General features: G+C 46.2%; 1 protein-coding gene across 9 annotated transcripts in view; it reads right to left on the reverse strand.

The window, feature by feature from the left end:
* stau2 (staufen double-stranded RNA binding protein 2) overlaps positions 1–22026 on the reverse strand; it is a 459368-nt gene that overhangs the window by 254499 nt on the left and 182843 nt on the right. For all 9 annotated transcript variants that reach the window (XM_038809615.1, XM_038809614.1, XM_038809617.1 and 6 more), the window contains one exon: positions 11746–11853. In XM_038809615.1, coding sequence (XP_038665543.1) covers positions 11746–11853 — 108 coding nt within the window. The remainder of the gene's footprint in view (positions 1–11745; positions 11854–22026) is intronic.

The raw sequence follows: 22026 nt of genomic DNA on the forward strand, positions 1-22026 counted from the left end.
CGACTAGGGGCTTTTCACAGTAACTTCATTGCAATGTAAGCCTACTTGTGACAATAAGGATTATTATTACACATACACACACACATACACTTTCTGACCCTCTCATTTAAAAAAAAATCATTAATATTCTTTCATTACTTTCCATTTGTTCAGTAATAGTTTCCTTTCTGAACACCTCAACTTTTTTTCAAATATGTTTCTTAATTTTTTCATATTGAACAAAACCATCCAAAACAATTAACCAAAAATATACAATAAGAGAAAGAGACAAAAATGCAAAAACACACATTAATTTTTTTTTTTTTTTTAAATAATTTTTATTGAAATTTTTCGATACAAACACTTACCCCTACTACATTTTAAATTATAACACAACAAATCCCCCCTGGAAAATCCTCCCCACGCCCTCCCCCGCGCGCACCCCCCCACCCTCCCCCCCCCCCCCCCCCCCCCCCCCCCCCGCGCTACCAGTCTAGCAACCAAACCGTTTTTCCCTTTCTGCCGATGGCCTCGGGCAGTCATTGCCCGCGACCCCCCGCTGACGTGCTCCCTACGTTGCTATCCCCCCCCCCCCCCTCCCTTCCCCCCTCCCCCCTTTCTCCCCGGGTTGCTGCTGTTTCGGCCTCCAGTTCCTATCTCTGATCCAGAAAGTCAAGGAAGGGCTGCCACCGCCGGAAGAACCCCTGTACCGACCCTCTCAGGGCGAATTTGATTCTTTCCAATTGGATGAAGCTTGCCATGTCGTTTAACCAGGTGTTAACACTTGGTGGCCTTGTGTCCCTCCACTGAATCAAGATCCTTCTCCGAGCTACCAAGGACGCAAAGGCCAATATTCCGGCCTCCCCTGCCTCCTGTACTCCTGGCTCCACCCCAACCCCAAAAATCGCTAGCCCCCACCCTGGTTTGACCCTGGTTCCCACCACTCTCGATACCGTCCCCGCCACCCCCTCCCAGAACTCTTCCAGTGCCGGGCACATCCAGAACATATGTACATGGTTCGCAGGGCTTCCCGAACACCTAACACACCTGTCCTCACCCCCGAAGAACCGACTCATCCTAGTCCCCGTCATATGGGCTCTGTGCAGCACCTTAAATTGGATGAGGCCCAACCTTGCGCACGACGACGACGAATTGACCCTCTCTAAGGCATCCGCCCATGTCCCATCTTCTATCTGCTCTCCCAGCTCCGCTTCCCACTTGTCTTTCAGCTCCTCTATCGATACCTCCTCCACCTCCTGCATTATTTTGTAGATGTCCGAGACCTTCCCTTCTCCGACCCAGACCCCTGACAGCACCCTATCACTCACCCCTCTATCGGGAAGCAAGGGAAATCCTTCCACCTGTCGTCTGGCAAATGCCTTCACCTGCAGGTATCTAAACGTGTTCCCCGGGGGGAGCTCAAATTTCTCCTCCAGCTCTCCCAGGCTCGCAAACCTCCCCTCTATGAACATGTCCCTCAGTTGCCTGATGCCCGCCCTGTGCCAACTCTGGAATCCCCCGCCAGTGTTCCCCGGGACAAATCTGTGGTTCCCTCTCAGTGGCGCCGCCATCAGACCCCCCACTTCCCCCCTGTGTCGCCTCCACTGCCCCCAGATTTTCAGGGTGGCCGCCACTACCGGACTCGTGGTATACCTCGTGGGGGGGAGCGGCCATGGTGCCGTTACTAGCGCCCCCAGGCTTGTATTGCCGCAGGACGCCCTCTCCATACGTTTCCAAGCTGCCCCCTCCCCCTCCATCACCCACTTGCGCACCATCGATGCGTTCGCCGCCCAGTAGTATCCGGAAAGATTGGGTAGCGCTAATCCTCCCCTGTCCCTACTCCGTTCCAAGAAAATCCTTCTCACTCTAGGGGTGCCATGTGCCCACACATAGCCCATAATGCTGCTAGTTACCTTCTTGAAGAAGGCCCTGGGGAGAAAGATGGGCAAGCACTGAAACAGAAACAAGAACCTCGGGAGGACCGTCATTTTGACTGACTGCACCCTCCCTGCTAGCGACAGCGGTACCATGTCCCACCTCTTGAACTCCTCCTCCATCTGCTCCACCAGCCTTGAAAAGTTCAGCTTGTGGAGGGTCCCCCAGTTCCTTGCCACCTGCACCCCCAAGTACCTGAAGCTCTTTACTGCTCTCTTAAAGGGGAGCCGCCCAATTCCCTCCCCCTGATCTCCCGGGTGTATCACAAAGACCTCACTTTTACCCACGTTTAATTTATATCCTGAAAAGTCCCCAAACTCCGCTAGTATTTCCATTACCTCCGGCATTCCCCCTTCCGGGTCCGCCACATATAACAACAAATCATCCGCATAGAGTGATACCCGATGTTCCTCCCCTCCCCTTGTCAGTCCTCTCCACCCCCCTGAACCCCTCAGTGCCATCGCCAACGGTTCGATCGCTAATGCAAATAGTAAGGGGGATAGGGGGCATCCCTGCCTGGTACCTCGATGGAGCCCAAAATACTCTGACCTCCTCCCGTTTGTAACCACACTCGCCATCGGGGCCGAATACAGCAGCTTCACCCACTTAATAAATCCCTCCCCAAACCCAAACCGTTCCAGCGTCTCCCACAGGTATTCCCACTCCACCCTATCGAATGCCTTCTCCGCATCCAGTGCTACCACTATCTCAGCCTCCCCCTCCACTGCTGGCATCATAATCACATTCAACAGTCTCCGGACATTTGTGTTAAGTTGTCGTCCCTTTACGAACCCCGTCTGGTCCTCATGGATTACCCCTGGCACACAATCCTCTATTCTGGTTGCCAGGACCTTTGCCAACAGTTTGGCATCTACATTCAAGAGGGAGATAGGCCTGTAGGACCCGCACTGTACCGGGTCTTTGTCCCGCTTCAGGATCAAGGAGATCAGGGCCTGTGACATTGTCGGGGGCAGAACCCCCCCCTCTCGCGCCTCATTGAAGGCTCGCACCAGCACTGGACCCACCAAGTCCACATACTTCTTATAAAATTCCACCGGGAACCCATCCGGCTCCGGCGCCTTCCCCGCCTGCATCTGGCCTATCCCTTTAACTAGCTCCTGCAGCTCTATCGGCGCCCCCAGCCCCTCCACCCGTTCCTCCTGGACCTTTGGGAACCTCAATCTATCGAGGAAGTTCTCCATTCCCCCCCTCCTCCTGGGCGGCTCAGACCGGTACAATTCCCTGTAGAAATCCCTGAAGACCCCGTTCACTTCTTGCCCCTTCTGCACTACGTTCCCTCCCTTCTCTCTCACTCCCCCAATCTCTCTGGCTGCATCTCGCTTGCGCAGCTGGTGTGCTAGCATCCTGCTCGCCTTTTCCCCGTACTCATAGACCGCGCCCTGTGCCCTTCTCCATTGCGTCTCCGCCTTCCTAGTGGTCAGTAGGTCAAACTGGGCCTGTAAACTGCGCCGCTCCCTCAACAGCCCCTCCTCTGGTGTCTCCGCATATCTCCTGTCCACTTCTATAAGTTCCCCCACCAGTCTCTCCCTCTCCTGCCTCTCCTTCCTTTCTCTGTGTGCCCTTATGGAGATCAGCTCTCCTCTGATCACTGCTTTCAGGGCCTCCCAGACTACCCCCACCTTCACCTCGCCCGTGTCGTTCGTGTCCAGATATCTCTCAATGCCCTTCCGGACCCTTCCGCTCACCTCATCGTCCGCCAGCAGCCCCACATCCAGGCGCCACAACGGGCGCTGGTCCCGTGCTTCCCCCAGTTCTACCTCTACCCAGTGTGGTGCATGGTCCGAAATCGCAATGGCCGAGTACTCCGTGTCCTGCACTCTCGAAATCAGCCCCCTGCTCAGTACAAAAAAGTCTATTCTGGAGTACACCCTGTGGACGTGGGAGAAAAAAGAATACTCCCTCGCCCTTGGCCTGCCAAATCTCCAAGGGTCTACCCCCCCCATCTGCTCCATGAACCCCCTTAGCACCTCTGCCGCTGCCGGCCTCCTATTCGTCCTGGAACTCGATCTGTCCAGCCCAGGGTCGAGCACTGTATTGAAGTCCCCCCCCATGATCAGGCCCCCTGCCTCCAGACCCGGAATGAGGCCCAACAGGCGCCTCATAAAACCCGCGTCATCCCAATTCGGGGCATACACATTCACCAGCACCACATTCTCTCCCTGCAGCCTACCCTTCACCATCACGTACCTACCCTCCTTATCTGCTACCACCTGCGCCGCCACGAACGACACCCTCTTTCCCACCAAAATCGCCACCCCCCGGTTCTTTGCGTCCAAGCCTGAGTGGAACACCTGTCCCACCCACCCCCTTCTCAGGCGTACCTGGTCTACTACTCTCAAGTGAGTCTCCTGCAACATTGCCACATCCGCCTGCAGTCCCTTTAGGTGTGAAAAAACCCTTGCTCTCTTGACCGGCCCATTCAGCCCCCTCACGTTCCAAGTAATCAACCGGGTCGCGGAGCGACCTGTCCCTTTCCCCTGTCTATTAGCCATGTCCTGTCCCCTGTTCGCCCCGGGTCGACCCTCCCCTTCTGACCCGTTCCCCATGGCGATGGCCCCCCCCCCCTCTCTCCTCCCGTTCTTCCCTCCCGTCCTCGGCCTTTCCAGCAGCAACCCGGTATCCCCCCCTAACCCCCCTTCCCCCCCCCCCCCCCCCCCCCACCCTGGCTAGGACCCCTCCTAGCCGCGGTGTATCCACCATCGTACTCCCGAGAGTCAGCTGATTTTCGCTGACCCGGCTGCCCCTGCCACACTCCGACTCCTCCCGATGTGGGGGGGGAGGGGCCTCCCCCCCCCCCCTTGCCATCCCTCTCTGACCCCGCTTCAGCGCGGGAAAAGCCGCCATTGCTGGCCACACCCCACTCTTCTCTCCTCCCCCTTCCTCCGTCCCGCACGCGGGAAACAGGGGAAAGCCCGCGCTTTCGCCCGGCCACACCCTACCCCGCCATCTTCAATTCCACCCCCGTCCCCATCCAAGCCCATAAAAAAGCCCCCTTAAAACGAGAGGAAGAAAAAAGAGAAAAAGAAAACCCGCATAACCAACTTGCACCCCCCCCCGTCCCGCCTCCCCAACTTAACAATATAACAATATAAATAACAAATCTCAAATAAATACATAAATACATAACTATGCCTGCATAACTAAATAACTACCCAATAATAACGTATTTAACCATCACCCTCCATCGAACAGAACAGTAACCATAACCCTTAAAGAACAGATCAAGAAACAGTAAAAAAAGCCCCCCCTACAACAACAATAATTAAGGGAAGTTGGCAACGGGAAGAGACACACAAAAAGGAACAAAGAAACCCCCCATAGCACAAGTTTCAAAGAAACCAAACGATCCATCAACTTTAACCAAGTTCCGACCTGGCCTAAGAAAGACATGGGCCACTTGATCAGTCAAGGGTACTCGGGCGGCCTCGACCGCCGGCGTTCCCAAGTTCTAGTTCAGGTCCAGCTTTTCCTCCCGAACAAAAGTCCATGCCTCCTCTGGGGTCTCAAAGTAATGGTGCTGGTCCTTGTAGGTGACCCACAAGCGCGCTGGCTGCAGCATTCCGAACTTGATCCTCTTTGCGTGCAGCACCGCCTTCGTCCGGTTAAACCGGGCCCGCCGCTTTGCCACCTCCGCACTCCAGTCCTGATATATCCGCACCGTCGAATTCTCCCATTTGCTGCTTTTCTCCCTCTTGGCCCACCTCAGCACTTTCTCCCGATCACAGAAACGCTGGAATCGCACCAGCACCGCCCTCGGGGGCTCGTTCGCCCTAGGCCGCCTAGCCATGACCCGATATGCTTCTTCCAGCTCCAGAGGCGATGGACCGGCCCCCTCTCCCATCAGGGAGCTCAGCATCTCCGCTACATATTTCGGGAGATCAGGCCCCTCCAGGCCTTCTGCTAGGCCCAGGATCCTCAAGTTCTTCCGCCTCATTCGAGTGTCCAGCTCCTCAAAGCGGCTCTGCCATTTCAGGTGGAGTGCCTCGTGCACCTCCACCTTTCCCACGAGGACCGTGGCCTCCTCCTCCCTTGCAGTCATCTCCTGCTGCAGCTCTCTTATCGACGCCTCTTGGGTCGCCTGGGCCCCCATCAGCCTTGTGGTCGTCGCGTTCATAGACTCTAAGAGTTCCACTTTCAGCTCCGTAAAACACCGGAGGAGAGCGGCCTGCTGCTCCTCCGCCCATTTTCTCCAATCTTCTAGTGCGCCACCGGCCGCCATTTTGGTCCTCTTCCCCCGCTTTTTTCGGGGAGCTGCTGCCGCTTTTTTTGTCGCCCCACTCCGAGTACCGACCATAAAGTTGGTCTCACTCTCCTCAGGGAGCCTTCCCCCACCGGGATTCGTCTTTACAGTACCGTCGGGGCCCTCCAATCGGCCCTTAAACACCTTTGTCGCAGGAGCTGCCAAATGTGCGACTTAGCTGGTCATAGCCGCAACCGGAAGTCACACACATTAATTTTAACCCCCAAAATTAAAATAAGCCCCCTAACATCTGATGGTGACCAGCTCCTTCATAAAGGAAATAAATTGCTGCCATCTTAGGTGGAACCCTTCTGCTGAGCCTCTAATGATGTAATTAACATTCTCCAAATGTAGGAAAGACATGAGGTCACCCAATCAAGCCGAGGCACTGAGCAGAGTAAGAGACCCCCATCCAAGTAGAACTTGTCTTTGAGTTACTGTATTAACAAGGCAAAGGCAAGTACATCCGCCTTCACCCCATCTGCAGCACAGGTAAGTCTGTTACCCCGAAAATGGCCACCAGCGGACAATGGATCCAAATCTACATTGAGTATCTCCAACAGGTGTTAAAGAAAGAGGCCCAGGAGTTTATCAACTCGGGACATGACCAGAACATTTTATCGTCAGGCCCATGAATGAGAAAAAAATTGAAATGTAGCCCCCCTGAGAAAAAAGATTGGGCAAGACTGATCTACAAGGTGCACTGCAGTAACTCACCGAGACATTATTGATAGCACGTACCAAACCTAGGCCTCTGTTACCTAGCAGAACAAGGGCAGTGAATACTAAGGAATACTAGCTCCTCCAAGTCAGAAACCATCCTGATTTGGAAATATATCACCGTCCTTTCACTGTCGCTGGGTCAAAATAGAATCGTAGAGACCCTACAGAGCAGAAAGAGGCCATTTGGCCCATTGAGTCTGCACCGACCCAATCCCCCGCCCTATTGCTGCAACCCCACCCTAAGGAGCAATTTAGAATGACCAATACACCCAACCTGCAGTCTTTGGACTGTGGGAAGAAAGTGGAGCACCCGGAGGAAACCCACAGAGACACAGGGAGAACGTGCAAACTCCACACAGTCACCCGAGGTCAGAATCGAACCCAGGTCCCTTGGGCTGTGAGGCAGCAGTGCCAACCATTATGCCACCTCTTCCTGGAATTCCCTACCTAACAGCAATGTGGGTGTACCTAGACCACACAGGCTGCAGCAGTTCAGATGTGGCTCATCACCACCTTCTCAAGGACAATTCAGGAAGGACAACAAAAACTGATCAGCCAGCAATGCCACATCCCATAAATAAAAAAACATATGATCAATATTTGTAATTTTAACATTCAAATCTGCAAATAAAAGTGGGAAATTTTAAGAACCTCACATATGGAATGCAATTTGAGCATATATATGAGGCAGCTGGCTCACACTTGTGCAGATTTATTTAACATATCATTAATTTCAATTGGACTAATGCTACTGATGGCACTGAAGCAATGTAATGCTGAATGATCCAGAAAACATTAAGCAACTGGTATTTTGAAAAAAAATAATTGGTGTGACATGGATAAGGGAAAACAGTATTCATTCATTCCTATATTCTTCACACTACAAGGGATTACTTTGTAGGCAAAAAAATAACAAACACAATCCTTCATCACTAATCCTCTTTGCATTTTTTCCTACTTAAATCATTCCGTTATTGTGAACAACCTGTCGAAACTAGCACTTTGCTCGGTCACCTGATTTGCAAAATACAATTAACCTTGACTGACCGTTGAACAGCATAGAATTCAAGTCACACGGCATGAAAATGTAACACAGAAAATCAAGATATTCTGTTTGTGAAGTGGTTAACAACTTCTAAGTGACTGAGCACTTCACGGAGGGGGCGGGGGGGGGTGATTAAAGATTGAGCAGGAGCTTAAGAAATTAAAGGAGACAAAAATTGTTAAAAGTTTATGGTTTTAGAATGTTTGTGAAGATAAAGAGGCAGCATATGTGGTTGCTGAAGAAAATTCAAGGTGGAAGGGTCAGGATCTCTACAAATGGAAGATGGTGGAATTTACAGTGCAGCAGGAAGCCATTCGGCCCATCGAGTCTGCACCGGCCCTTGGAAAGAGCACTCTACTTAAGCCCACGCCTCCACGCTACCCCGCAACCCAGTAACACCACCTAACCTTTTGGTCACTAAGGGCAATTTAGCATGGCCAATCCACCTAACCTGCACATCTTTGGACTGTGGAAGGAAACCGGAGCACCCGGAGGAAACCCACGCAGACACAGGGAGAAAGTGCAAACTCCACACAGACAATCACCCAAGGCCGGAATTGAACCCGGGTCCTGGAGCTGTGAGGCAGCAGTGTTAACCACTGTGCCACCATGCCACCCCATAAGCAGTATTAACTTAAGGTTAATACTGGCAAACCTGAAGGTACTGAAATTTAACAATTAATTTCAGACTTATGGAAGACTTGGACAGGTTAATTGGGTAGAGATGAAACCATCGTAGAAAATAAATGGAAAGATACTAAGGGCAAAATAAATCATGTTGAAGACATATATGTGCCTGAAGTTGAAAGAAAGAAGTGTGGTGAGAAGCGTCTCAGGTTGTTGATTGGTCCTGTACGAACACACAGATGCAAACAAAAATGTTTCCACAAGCTAAAGTACCCAACAAAACAAAGCTACATACAAAGAAATAAAGAAAATATGGGGGTGGATTTTATGTCACCCACAGGTGGGAAAGCAGGCGGATGGACCTGTAAATAGCACTATTAGTTAAAGAATCAATAGCTTTAAAGAGAGATGATATACTAAATAAATCATCAAATGAGGTTGAGCTCAGAAATAAAAAAGGGGCAGCCACAACAATTTTGAACTGCATTCAAGAGAACTTTTTTAGCCGGCACATAAGACCAACAAGACAGGGTACAATTCTAGATTTAGCCTTAGGAAATGGGGGAAGAATTAGAGGGGGGGGGGGGGGGGGGGGGGGGGGGGGGAAGGAAGAGGTGTGGTATGAAACCCTGCAGGGGTGAATGCCACTTTGTCATGCGAAAGGCACGGGCTCATACACTAAAGATGGTGCATCGGGCACATTTTACATTGGGGCTAGGATGAGTCGAGTATTTGATGGGTAGAAAATAGGTGTGAGTGGTGTGGGAGAGGCCCTGGAAATCATGTCGATATGTTCTGGGCATGTCCTAAGCTCGCAAACATTTGGGGTTCTTTCTTCAGCAACATGTCGACAGTCCTACAGAGAGAATTGGAGCCTGGTCCCCTAGATGCCATTTTCAGGGTTCTGGACATGTTGGAGCTGCAGGGCGGGTGTTGGGGCTGATGTCTTAGCTTTCACCTCGCTGTTTACTCGCAGGCGGGTTCACTTGAAGCGGGGATCAGTGTCTCCACCCAGTGCTTTGGGAGATCTCATGGGGTTTTTGCACCTTGAGAAAATTAAATACACGTTAAGTTGTTCAATGGGAGGTTTTACTCAAGATGGCAGTTATTTTTGTCGTGCATTTCAAGGAACTGTTTTTTTGGGGTTGTTTATTTGTTTTTTATTTCTAAATTCAAAAAATGTTCAGTAAAAATTATTTAAAGAGAATTTTTTTTCCCAACTGATTAAAGAGTTTCAACATGGACCCCCCCCCCCCCCCCCCCCCCCCCCCACCCCGAGACCCACCATTAACTAAAGTTGAAGCTCGTGGAATTGAAGATAATATTTTGGCATGGTTAGGAAATTGGCTCAGCAGCAGGAGACAGAGAATAGGGATATTGGGCAGGTATTTTAATTGTTAAGATGCAGCTCACGGTAAGCCATCAATTATGCATGCGTGGGCCCACTCAGCCTGCAGCTTATGCAAATCAGGAAATGTTTAACAATATTATTTTTAATTATTATTAATTTACGGGATGTGAGCATTGAAATCCCTTGACAGCCTTTGTAACACAAATCCTCCATTCAATTTCACACACCCCTCACCATATCAAAGGCAGTTAAGTGTTACCTTTGATGTGGTATGGGGCTGTCAAATCATAGCAAGTGTTTATGAACATTGTGGTTAGCATCAAAGCAAGGTAATGGAGTGAAGGGTTAGATCAATAAACAATCCACCAAACAGTTGTCTCTGGAGTAATAAAACTGTCAATCACTGGCTAATGCCATTTATTGTTGCATGAAATTTCAATGCTGTCAAGGGATTTCAAGCCCGACAAAATGTACTGGGCTTTTGAGGAAGGCTCTGACACTTGTAACAGCTGCTGCTTTAAACACTTTTATCTGAGGCGGCAGATGTTAGGAAAGGGTAAGTGGGAATGCAGTGATTTTTTACCCTATTGCCTGGACTGCTTTTCAGCTTTAAGGCAGGGGTCTCTGATGTGGAGGGTCTCTGTTGGAGATTTGATGGGGGAAGTCTCTGTTGGGGTCTGATGTGGGATCTGAGGAAGGGGCTGGGGTGGCAGGATGTGCATTGTGATGGACACTGGGGGGGGCACTTATGTTACACACGCCCCCTTAACCCACTACAGTCCACCATGTCAGAGCCACGTTTGAAAATACCTGCACCAATTGCCACCGGCATAAATCCTGGTTGAGAGGTCTGGAGCATTCAGGGGCCTGTAAAATAGAGTCTCCAGCCTGTTGATCTTATGCAAATTGGTGCATCCTCCCACTGGCACTGGGCATACAGCTCTCTCCCACCAGCGGCAGGGCATTGGAGCATCAGAAGAGGATTGCCGCCCTTAGCCCAAACGCCCAATTTGCTGCCGGTTCGGGAACACGCCTACTGGCGGTGGAGAATCCACCCCCAAATGTGTAATGAAATAACCACCAGCTATGGAAAATGGACGTTTCACAATGACACAGTTCCTAAAGAATTGCAATCTATCTATCTGCGACATCATAAAGACATTTTCATGAATGCCCTCAGCAGTTTCCCTCGAACCTATCAAGTTACACTATTCCTCTTTTTATTGCAGTAAGATGTCTTACAACACCACGTTAAAGTCGAACATATTGTTTCGAATTACTAGCTTTTGGAGCACAGCTCCTTCTTCAGGTGAATGAAGAGGTGGGTTCCGGAAAAATATATATAGACAAATTCAAAGATGCAATTATATATATGTATCTGGAACCTACCTCTTCATTCACCTGAGGAAGAAGCTGCGCTCTGAAAGCTAGTGATTCGAAACACACCTATTGGGCTTTAACCTGGTGTTGTAAGACTTCTTACTGTGCTCACCCAGTCCAGCGGCAGCGTCTCCACATCATGGCTTCTTTTTATTGTACTTGTAGGATCTAAAGTGCCCAATTTTGTTTCCCAATTAAGGGGCAATTTAGCCTGGCTAATCCATTCACCCTGCACATCTTTAGGTTGTGGGGGTGAGACCCACGCAGACACTGGGAGGATGTGCAAACTTCACATTGACTGTGACCCAGGGCCGGGATCGAACCCGGGTCGTCGACACCATGAGGCAGTAGTGCTAACCACTGCCACCCACGCCATCCTTTTATTGTTCTTGTAGGATGCAGAATTGATTACATTTCTCCTTATTGCCAAATGCAAACACCTACCTCAAAATTGACTGGCAGGTTCCGCTTCAAAGCAATCTCAAACACCAAGCTTATTTCAGACTTGTTGATATCTGTATCCTCTTCTCCTTCGTTTGAAATTTCTTCACTCTTTATAGTACAAGAGAAGAAATGTTATCTTAGTTATATAATGGCTGTGGCTTGTAGTGTAATATTAGTTACATTTTCATGCTGCTCCTCAAATAATATTTATCAAAAACATGTTGGTTTCCACATCTATCTTGACGGCACCCAGTTTTACTTCATCACCACTTCTCCTGACTCCTCCAAGTATCAGGCTGCTTGACTGACATCCAGTACTGAATGACCAGAATTTTTTCCAATCAAATATTGGAAAGACCATTTTCTTCAAACCCTGTTACAAACTCTGTTCCCTGGGTACTGATTCCATCCTTCGTCCTGGCAACCTCCTGAGACGAAACCAGATTGTTCGCAAGCTTGGTGAGCTTCCAACCACATATCTGTTCCTTCACAAAAATCACTAATTTCCACCTCTGTAACATTGTCTGATGCTCTTCTGCTGTTGAAATCTTTAATTATGTCTTCGATACCTCTCGACTTGATTAATCCAGTGTTCTCCCAGTCAGCCTCTGACATTTTACCCTCTGTGAACTTGAGATAATCCAACACTCTGCTGTCCACATCCTTACTTGCATCAAATCCCATTCATCCATTTCCCATGTCTGCTGACCCATATTGGTTTCCATTTATCAATATCTTGATTTTAAAATTCTGTTTTGATTTTAAATCTCTCCATGGCTTCGCCCTTCCCTATCTGTCATTTCTCCCAGCCCGCAAGTCTCAGAGATCTCCGCACAACTTTAATTCTAGCCTCCTACACGGGCCCAATTTTAATTTCTTGACTATGTCTTCAGCTGCCATGGCCCTAAGCTTTTGAATTCTCTCCCTGAACCTCGCCACCCCTCTACCCCTCTCCCACTCTTTCCTACTTTCAGACACTCATTAAAGCCTACCGCTTGAAGGAGCTATTGGTCATCTGCCCTAATGTCAGCATGTGTGGATCAATGTAAATTTTTGCATTGTAATGCTCATGTGAAGCGTCTTGGGGCATTTTGATTCATTAAATGTGCTACAGAGGTAGAAGTTACTGATGCAAAGACATCATTGCAATGCCATGTTCTTAAAGGATCATGAGAGCTGCAAAGTCTCCTTGTGAGGATTGTTGGTGACACAATGCAAAGTTTTATACCTCTGACATCCAGTTACATTTTGTTTATTTCAAAAAATCAAGTGAAACTAAAAAATATTTCAACAGAAGTATCCAAGTTCTTAATATACAGAAGAATATCTGAGAATTCTATTGAAATTATAAAGTAGGACCTTATCAATGTAATACACATGGCTCAATTGGCAGCCACTTCTGTGACAGAAATTGTTTAATTTAATTTTCTAATCTAGGTTGAACTCCAGTACAGTAATGAGGGTGTCATTTGAACATGATAATAAACTAAATGTGAACGTTCAGTGGGATGTTAAATATTTTACGGCATTATTTAATGAGTTCTCATGTTATCTTGGCCAATAAACCTCTCTCAATCAATTCAACAAAAATGCCCTATAAATTGGTTATTCACCTCATGATTGCCATGTTGGTCTACAACAAAACATTCAAAAATAATGTTGATATATACTGCTGTGATAAAGGTAGCACATAACTGCAAGTCCTTTTTAAAATTTCACCATGTGTAACACACTTTTTATTCAACACCACCAAATACTGGACCAGAACTGTGTATGCCAGCAACACGACTAAGCTAAAGTCAGGGATCTACAATGATCCACAGGCTCTGCAGCTTTACACATAATTAGAAGGTAAGCCTGTCAATTTACTCACTATTTCTCATTTCATCAATTCTAAAACTCTGCAGTTCACTTGGACTCATGCCTTTTTGCTGCCAAGTAGCCTACTTCTAGAATTATTTCCCTTGGAGTCCCTGGCTACCTGCTGAGAGGCACTGGCCCGCTCCTCCAATGTTCTCTTTATCCTGCAAAAAACCCACTGTTGTTTCATGAATTGAGTATTGCTCCAAAGGAGATTAAAGCTATATTCTCCCACTCGTTGGCATGGTATATCAAGACTTTAAAACAGAAACTTGTTCCCAAACCAAATTAGAACTGTAACAACTGACATTAGTTAGCTATTGCCTAACGAGAGAACTGCATGTTCCCAGGGTAAAACATTGAATTAACTCGTCAATCTGACTCAACATACCATCAAATGGAACTCAGCATAAAAATATATGTAAACAACTGGTGGATCTAAAAGATGAACTGCTGACACTCATGTCATACATTTGGGTTCAATCATATGATGTAACAGTTACATAATAAGTGGACTTAATATATGACTAGGGGGGATTAGCTCAAGGGGCAGAGCGCTAGCTTTGCATATGAGAGGTAGTGGGATCGATGCCCACATTCAACACTTGATTTGGGGCAGCACGGTAGCACAGTTGCTTCACAGCTCCAGGGTCCCAGGTTCGATACCTGGCTTGGGTCACTGTCTGTGCGGAGTCTGCATGTTCTCTCCGTGTCTGCGTGGGTTTCCTCCGGGTCCTCCGGTTTCCTCCCACAGTCCAAAGATGTGCAGGTTAGGTGGATTGGCCATGCTAAATTGCCGTTAGATGGGGTTACTGGGTTACGGGGATAGAGTGCAGGTGGGTGGGCTTAGATAGAGTGAGCTTGCCTTGGGCCAGTGCAGACTCGATGGGCTGAATGACCTCCTTCTGCACTGTAAATTCTATGATGTAACATTTACATAATAAATGGACTTAATATATTTACTGATGTGTGTCAAAGTCACTGTAACAGCTACTAACATGACCATTTATAAAAAAAGAAATAAGTATTCTTGGACATGAATACTTGTTGGACATGGTAAATTGCCCCTTTGTGTCCAAATGTGTGTCGGTTAGGTGGAGTTATGGGGTTACCATAAGACCATAAGATGTAGGAGCAGAATTAGGCCATTCAGCCCATCGATTCGGCTCAATCATGGCTGATATGTTCCTTATCCCCATTCTCCTGCCTTCTCCCTATAAACCCTGATCCCCCTATTAATCAAGAACACCAGATTTGTGCGAGGTGTTGTTACCTACAGGGCTGCAGACAAAGAGCTGGAAGATGGAATTAGACAGAATAGTTATTTCTTAGAACATAAGAACTAAGAGCAGGAGTAGGTAATTTAGCCTCTCGAGGCTTCTCTGCAGTTCAATACGATCGTGGCTAATCTCATCATAGCCTCAACTCCAACTTCCTGCCCATTCTCCGTGACCCTTCAACCAATTACTAATTAAAAATCTGTCCAATTTATTCTTCAAATTTACTCATTGTCCCAGCATCCACTACACTCTGGGGTAGCAAATTCCACAAATTCACAACCCTTTGGGAGAAGTAGTTCTCCTCATCTCTGTTTCAAATTTGCTACCCCTTATCCTGAGATTATGACCTCTCGTTCTAGAATGCCCACAAGAGGAAGCATCTGCTCCACGTCTACTTTATCCATACCTTTTATCATCTGGTATACCTCAATTTGGTCTCCCCTCATTCTTCTAAACTCTGGAGAGTATCGGGCTAAACTGCTCAATCTCTCTTCATAAGACAAACCCCTCATCTCGGGAATCAATCTAGTGAATCTCCTCTGAACTGCCTCCAATGCCACTACATCTTTCCTCGAATAAAGGGACCAAAATTGCACAATACTCCAGGTGCAGTCCCACCAAGCCTTGTACAGTTGCAACAACACTTCCTTACCTTTATACTCTATTCATTTAGCTATGAATGCCAACATTCCAATTGCTTTATTATCTGCTGTACCTACATGCTAGTTTTCTGTGACTCATACACGAGGACATCCAGACCCCTCTGCATCGGAGCACCCCAAAGTCTCTCCCCATTTATATAATAAGTTGCGTTCCATTTTTCTGGCCAAAATAGATGACCTCACATTTATCCATTTTAAACTCCATCTGCCACATTTTGGCCCACTCACCTAACCTATCTATATCCATTTGTAAGGTTCTTATATCCTCATTGCAACTTACTATCCCACCAATTTTAATGTCAGGGATAGGGCAGTGGGGTGGGCCTAAGTAGGGTGCTCTTTCGGAGGGTCAATGCAGGGTCAATGCAGACCCGATGGACAGACAGGCCTCCTTCTGTATTGTAGGGATTTTATGGTTCTAACTGATCTGCCTCTATCTTTGGGCTGAATGCTTCTTTAATATTGGCATTCAGAGATAGATAAAAAATAAAAAGTGGGTTGTCTATTTCTGCTTCTGTTGCCAGGCAGCTACTAATGTTGACAGAAAAATCACATCCCGCAGTATTTTTCTAGAAGGCCCTGATCCATTTTGTAAAATTCAGAATGACGATTAAGAGATTTTATACACAACTTAATTTTCGGTCTTTGATTTTACTGTTGGCAGAAATTAATTATATAAGGTTCAACATTTACTCTTGACTTTTGCACAAATCATTTTGCAACATTTCCCCAAAATTAATCAAATCATCTAATTTAGGTGACATATACCACCAAGTCCCCTTTGGCTGAATATTAGTCATGAAGAATGTTGAAACTTCTTTCAAAAGTAAGATAACCATCTCGTCATGAGATGAGCAAAGTGGAGAAAAATGTCAACGTAGCAGCCAGAATAACACTTTGTATTATTTTTGAGATAAGATGAATAGATTATATAAAGTTCTTGATGGGATTACAGAAATTCTATTAAAAGACGATGAATACGTCTCTTAGAATACACACATTGTGTTACCAACCAACAGAACAATTAACAAAGCAAATTATATACCCCGAGTGGTTATTCAAAAATGCACACAGCAGCTATATATTAAATTGCACATCAAACCATTGTTTAACACACTCCAATGATCTCAAACATAATTTAATATGGAGAGATTTATCTTGAAATTTTTTACATTTCAACTGAACTCATCTGGTTAAACGTCATACCCGAGGAAGAAATGCAACTTTCTATCCATATAAACACTCATGTACTTGTAAAACAATGGATCAGTAATGCAATACTTAGATTAAGGATTCAGATTGATTTGAAATGCATCTGGTCCAAGCTGAAGAAGACCAACAGGAAAACCTTATTCGATTGATAAAAGAGTTGCTCGTGATGCCAAGATGTTCTATTTATGTACATTCTAAGTTTATCAGTAAAATCTAGTTGTCTAAATTTTCTCAAAATAAAGTGAGTAAACTGAAGGCACAGATAGTCACATGGGAATATGGTGTTATGGTGATAGCGGAGACCTATCTCAAACGGCAGAAATGAGTACTGAATACTTGTGGATCCAAGTGTTCAGGAAAAATAGGGAAGGACAGAAGGAGGTGCGGTTGCCGTATTGATTAAGGAGAATATTATAGTGCTAGCAGGACAGGGCGGCTTGATGGGGGTAAAGGACAGAATTTATTTGGTTCAAGTTAAGGAAAAAAACAGGTGCCATTACACTACTGGGTGTATTCTATAGGCCACCAACTACTGGCAAAGGAGCAAATTTGCATGAAAATTAGAGAGGAGGTACAAGATTTATAGAACGGTGATTCTGGTAGGCTTCCAAGTATCCTAATATAGGCTGGAATAGTATTTGCATAATGGAAACAGAGGGGGAAGAGTTCCTGAAGTGTGTTCAGGAGAATGTTCCTGAGCAGTACTCGCCCAACCAGGAAGGTGGGATGCTGGATTTGATTTTGGGAAATGAGTGGGCCAAGTGTCCCAAACAAAACATTTAGGGGACAGTGATTAAAGTATCACAAGGTTTAGATTAGCTATGGAAAAGGACAAGGAGCAGTATAGAGTAAAAATGCTTATTTGAAGGAGAGCCTTTCAGTAGCTCCGGGTCAATTAGAAATAATTAGCAGCCAAAACTGCAATCAAGTAATAGACTGCCATTAAAGAGGAGATACTTTGTGTCCAGTCAAGGTACATTATGTGTAGGTAAAATGAAGCAGAAAAAGTGGAGGAGGAATGCATATGACAGTTGCCAGGTTGTGAATGTAAGTGGAAGCCAGGCTGAGTACAGAAAGTTGAGAGGGGAAGTGAGAAAGAAAATAAGAGGGGCAAAGAAAGGTTATGAAAAGAGACTGGCAGTTTCTCGAATGGGGAATGCAAAGGTTTTGTCAAGAATATAAATAGTAGTCGGATAGTAAGAGGATGGGTTGGGCCCATTAAGGATCAGAAAGGAGACATACTCTTGGAAGCAGAGAGCATGGGTGAGGTACAAACTTAGTACTTTGCATCTATTTTTACCTAGAGGATGTTACCAAAGTTATAGTGAGAAAGGAGATAGTTCAGCTGCTAGATGAACTAAAAAAGTGCTTCCCAAACTTTCTCCCACCGTGACTCCATTTTGAGACTTGAAAATTGCCATCACCTCAGCCAGGTTGGGGGGCGGGTAGTGATAGAGTTGTGAGAACAAGCAAGAGAGAAAGAGCTTTGAGAGCTGGTGGTAGTTGGGGGGGGGGGGGGGGGGGGGAGAAAAGAGGTGTGGTTGGAGAACTTTGAGAGTGGGGGATGATTAAACTGCTTTTCTGGAGCTGGAATCAGGTCTCAAAGATCGGTCAGTTAGGTCAGCGATTTTCAAAGTCAGTGTCGCATTCCACAGACGGGTGTAAGGAGGGTCGTGGGGCCATCGGTCGCTGCATTCACGATCGCAGGAAGAAATGCCTGTGGTGATTGTATAGCTGTGTAGATGCAATACAACTGAGCAAGCACTAGAGGGAGCACGGGAGAGATATAAATACACACAAACAGGAAGTCAGGACACACTTCACAGGAACGGGAACTGGTAGCAAGACACAGACTAGCAGCACGGATGTAACTTTAAGTTAAGCACTGAAGAGAAATGAAATGAAATGAAATGAAAATCGCTTATTGTCACAAGTAGGCTTCAATGAAGTTACTGTGGAAAGCCCCTAGTCGCCACATTCCGGCGCCTGTCCGGGGAGGCTGGTACGGGAATCGAACCGTGCTGCTGGCCTGCTTGGTCTGCTTTAAAAGCCAGCGATTTAGCCCAGTGAGCTAAACCAGCCCCTGAGAGAGAACGAACTCACAATAAAGCATCTACTTCAAATGCCATGGGGCTGTGACTGGCTTATATGTGACATGAAGCTAGAGAAATATATAATGGCTTTAAATACTTGAAAGGTGAAGACAGAACCAAATTAGAAGTAATACAGAAAAAATTTGAACAGTACTGTAGCTCAGAGACCAAACTGCACAGGGACTGAGTAATGCAAAACTCAAACAATCACTATCAGAACAGAAAGGGTTCAGTCTAGAAATCGCGAGTGAAAAGTCCAGATCGAAAGGAAAAAGTAACTTGAACTTTTCACAAAGAAAAAACGCTGAAATCCAGTCCAGATCGAAAGGAAAAAGTAACATGAACTTTTTAGAAAGAAAAAACACTGAAATCCACTGTAAAATGGCGTCTGAGCACATTTTACAGTCTCTGGGGAACAAAGGACGAAAAGCTGTGTCTGCGCATGCGCAGGAAACAGAAGCCGCGCATGCGCAGTTAAAATCAACCGTTTTGCGTTCTGCGCATGCGCAAGCCGTGCAGGCGCAGTGGACAAAAAGCCGCACAGTAAAGGAAGACCGATTTGCGCATGCGCAATCGATTCCTACGCATGATGCCCACTTAAAAGGGAAATGCCCAAAAACTGAAAACAAGAAACTTAAAGCTGTAAAACCCAATTTTCTTACCTCAAAAGACAGAAAAACACCTGAGCTTACACCAGCAGTTGAAAATAACTCTCACAACACCCTGGAACAAGCAGTCTGCACCATCCAAATTGAAGAGAACAAAAACAATTCCAAAACAAAAAAAGATGAAGAAAACGATACCAAATCCGAAACAAAAAAAGATGATTTGTTTTTCGAACAATACTACTCAGGCATGGCTGAGTTATTCGGATATGCTGATCACAGCATCAGCAACACGGTCGCAAAGCTCAACACGACTCTACTCATGGTAGCTGAATCCAATACCATGGTGCCACGGCAGATCGTCGATACATTGGATGATAGCAATACCCAAGACGAAGCCGATGCCACACAGAGAGCACAGAAAGACTCCACAGAGAGTGCAATGACAGGCTCCACAGAGAGAGCGATGAAGGACTCCACAGAGCGAGCGATGAAAGACTCCACAAAGAGAGTGACACAAGCCTCCACAGACAGCTCGTTGGAAGACTCCAAAATGGAAGCAAGCAAACACTCCATAGTGAACACCGTGCATGAACAAGACCATGAAAGTCCACCCACCGTTTCTGAGCTACCACAAGCAGACTATGAAAGTCTATCAAGCTCACATAATCAAGAAGAAGACAATGTAAATCTACCCACTGCATGCAAAAACAGTGACAATGTGATCACACTCGACATACAGGAGGTGCAGGATCACAGCGAGACTGACAGATCTCAGCTCGTCTGTACAAAAGCACAGAGAAGGGCTACTCATGAGTCCAGAGAGACCACGTCAATAGAAATCGTGAAGATTTTGACTCCAGAAGAGGAGCACCAAGAGTCCAGAGAGACCACGTCAATAGAAATCGTGAAGATTTTGACTCCAGAAGAGGAGCACCAAGAAAGCAAAGAAGAGGAATTAAATCCACCACAAATGACTGATGTCACCAGCATCAATGCAACATCAGATCATTCTCACCATTCTCTAGATGGAATGTTCAATGTAACAGATACCACAAAGGACACTCGCACCAATAACTGTGACAGTGACTCAAATTATCCACACGGGACACTCATTGAGCACAACAAGAAAAACAAAAACCGCAAGAAGCACAGCAGAAACAAGAACAACAACAGCAAGAACAAAAGCAACATGAAGCACAATAAGAACAAAAATCACAAGAAGCACTGCAGAAACAAGAACAACAGCAACAACAAAAACTACAAGCACAACAACAAAAAGAACAAAAACAACAAGAAGCATAACAAAAACAACAACAAGCACGACAAGAACCAAGACAGAAACGAAAAAACAACAAGAACGACAATTAAAACATCAAAGACAGAAATGACAAAAACAGCAACAAGAACGACAACGAAAACAACAGACAGAAATGACAGAAACAACAACAATGAAACAACGACTTGTACAAAATGGTACAACACTGCACATGAAGGACAATGCCACAGCACACTGCAAAACAATGACAATACTACAAATGTGCCATGGGATGACAACGAATCTCACAAATTCACATCTGCTCCAGAACAAGCAAGCACACCAGCTTTCAAGGCAGATAACACACTAAATCGATACCACAAGCACAAAAAAAAGTCTATGTCAGTCAACATCAGTGGTTCGACCATTCAAACACCTCGGGATTCACGGCGCTGAGGTCCCAGGTTCGATCCCGGCTCTGGGTCACTGTCTGTGTGGAGTTTGCACATTCTCCCCGTGTCTGCGTGGGTTTCGCCCCCACAACCCAAAAATGTGCAAAGTAGGTGGATTGGCCACTCTAAATTGCCCCGTAATTGGAAAAATGATTGGGTACACTAAATTTATTAAAAAAAAACACCTCGGGATGATGTATTGGTTACTTAAAATGAAACCAAGAACACCGAGAACATTCAAAACTGAGTTGCAATATCGATATCACCATGTCAACAACAAAAAAGAAAAACCTCAACGAATAAATTCATCAAGTTTGGACTCATAAATATTTTGACTAAGATTGGACTCATAAATATAAATTGGCTTTGTAAAATATCCAATATCACCATCACTTATATAGATACACATATCATAAGTAATCTAACTGTTTTGTACAATTTTCTTTAACAATGTATAGAAAATATGTAAAGAAAAAAGGGGGGATGTGGTGATGTATATCTGTGTAGATGCAATACAACTGAGCAAGCACTAGAGGGAGCACGGAAAGATATAAATACACACGGACAGGAAGTCAGGACACACTTCACAGGAACGGGAACTGGTAGCAAGACACAGACTAGCAGCATGGATGTAACTTTATGTTAAGCACTGAAGAGAGAACAAACTCACAATAAAGAATTTACTTCAAATGCCCAGGAGCTGTGACTGGCTTATAAAAATGCCGGTCGCACCTGGTTTTCAGAATGCCGGTCATTTACACACATGTGTGCCCTCTCAGCAGTGCACAGGCCCGGAGCCCAGCGAGGCAGTGCGCCTCCTCCTGAAGTCAGCACGCTGACGCAGGAGCAGATTCTTTAA

The sequence above is a fragment of the Scyliorhinus canicula genome, chromosome 10 (genome assembly GCF_902713615.1).
Source record: "Scyliorhinus canicula chromosome 10, sScyCan1.1, whole genome shotgun sequence".
NCBI lineage: Eukaryota > Metazoa > Chordata > Chondrichthyes > Carcharhiniformes > Scyliorhinidae > Scyliorhinus > Scyliorhinus canicula.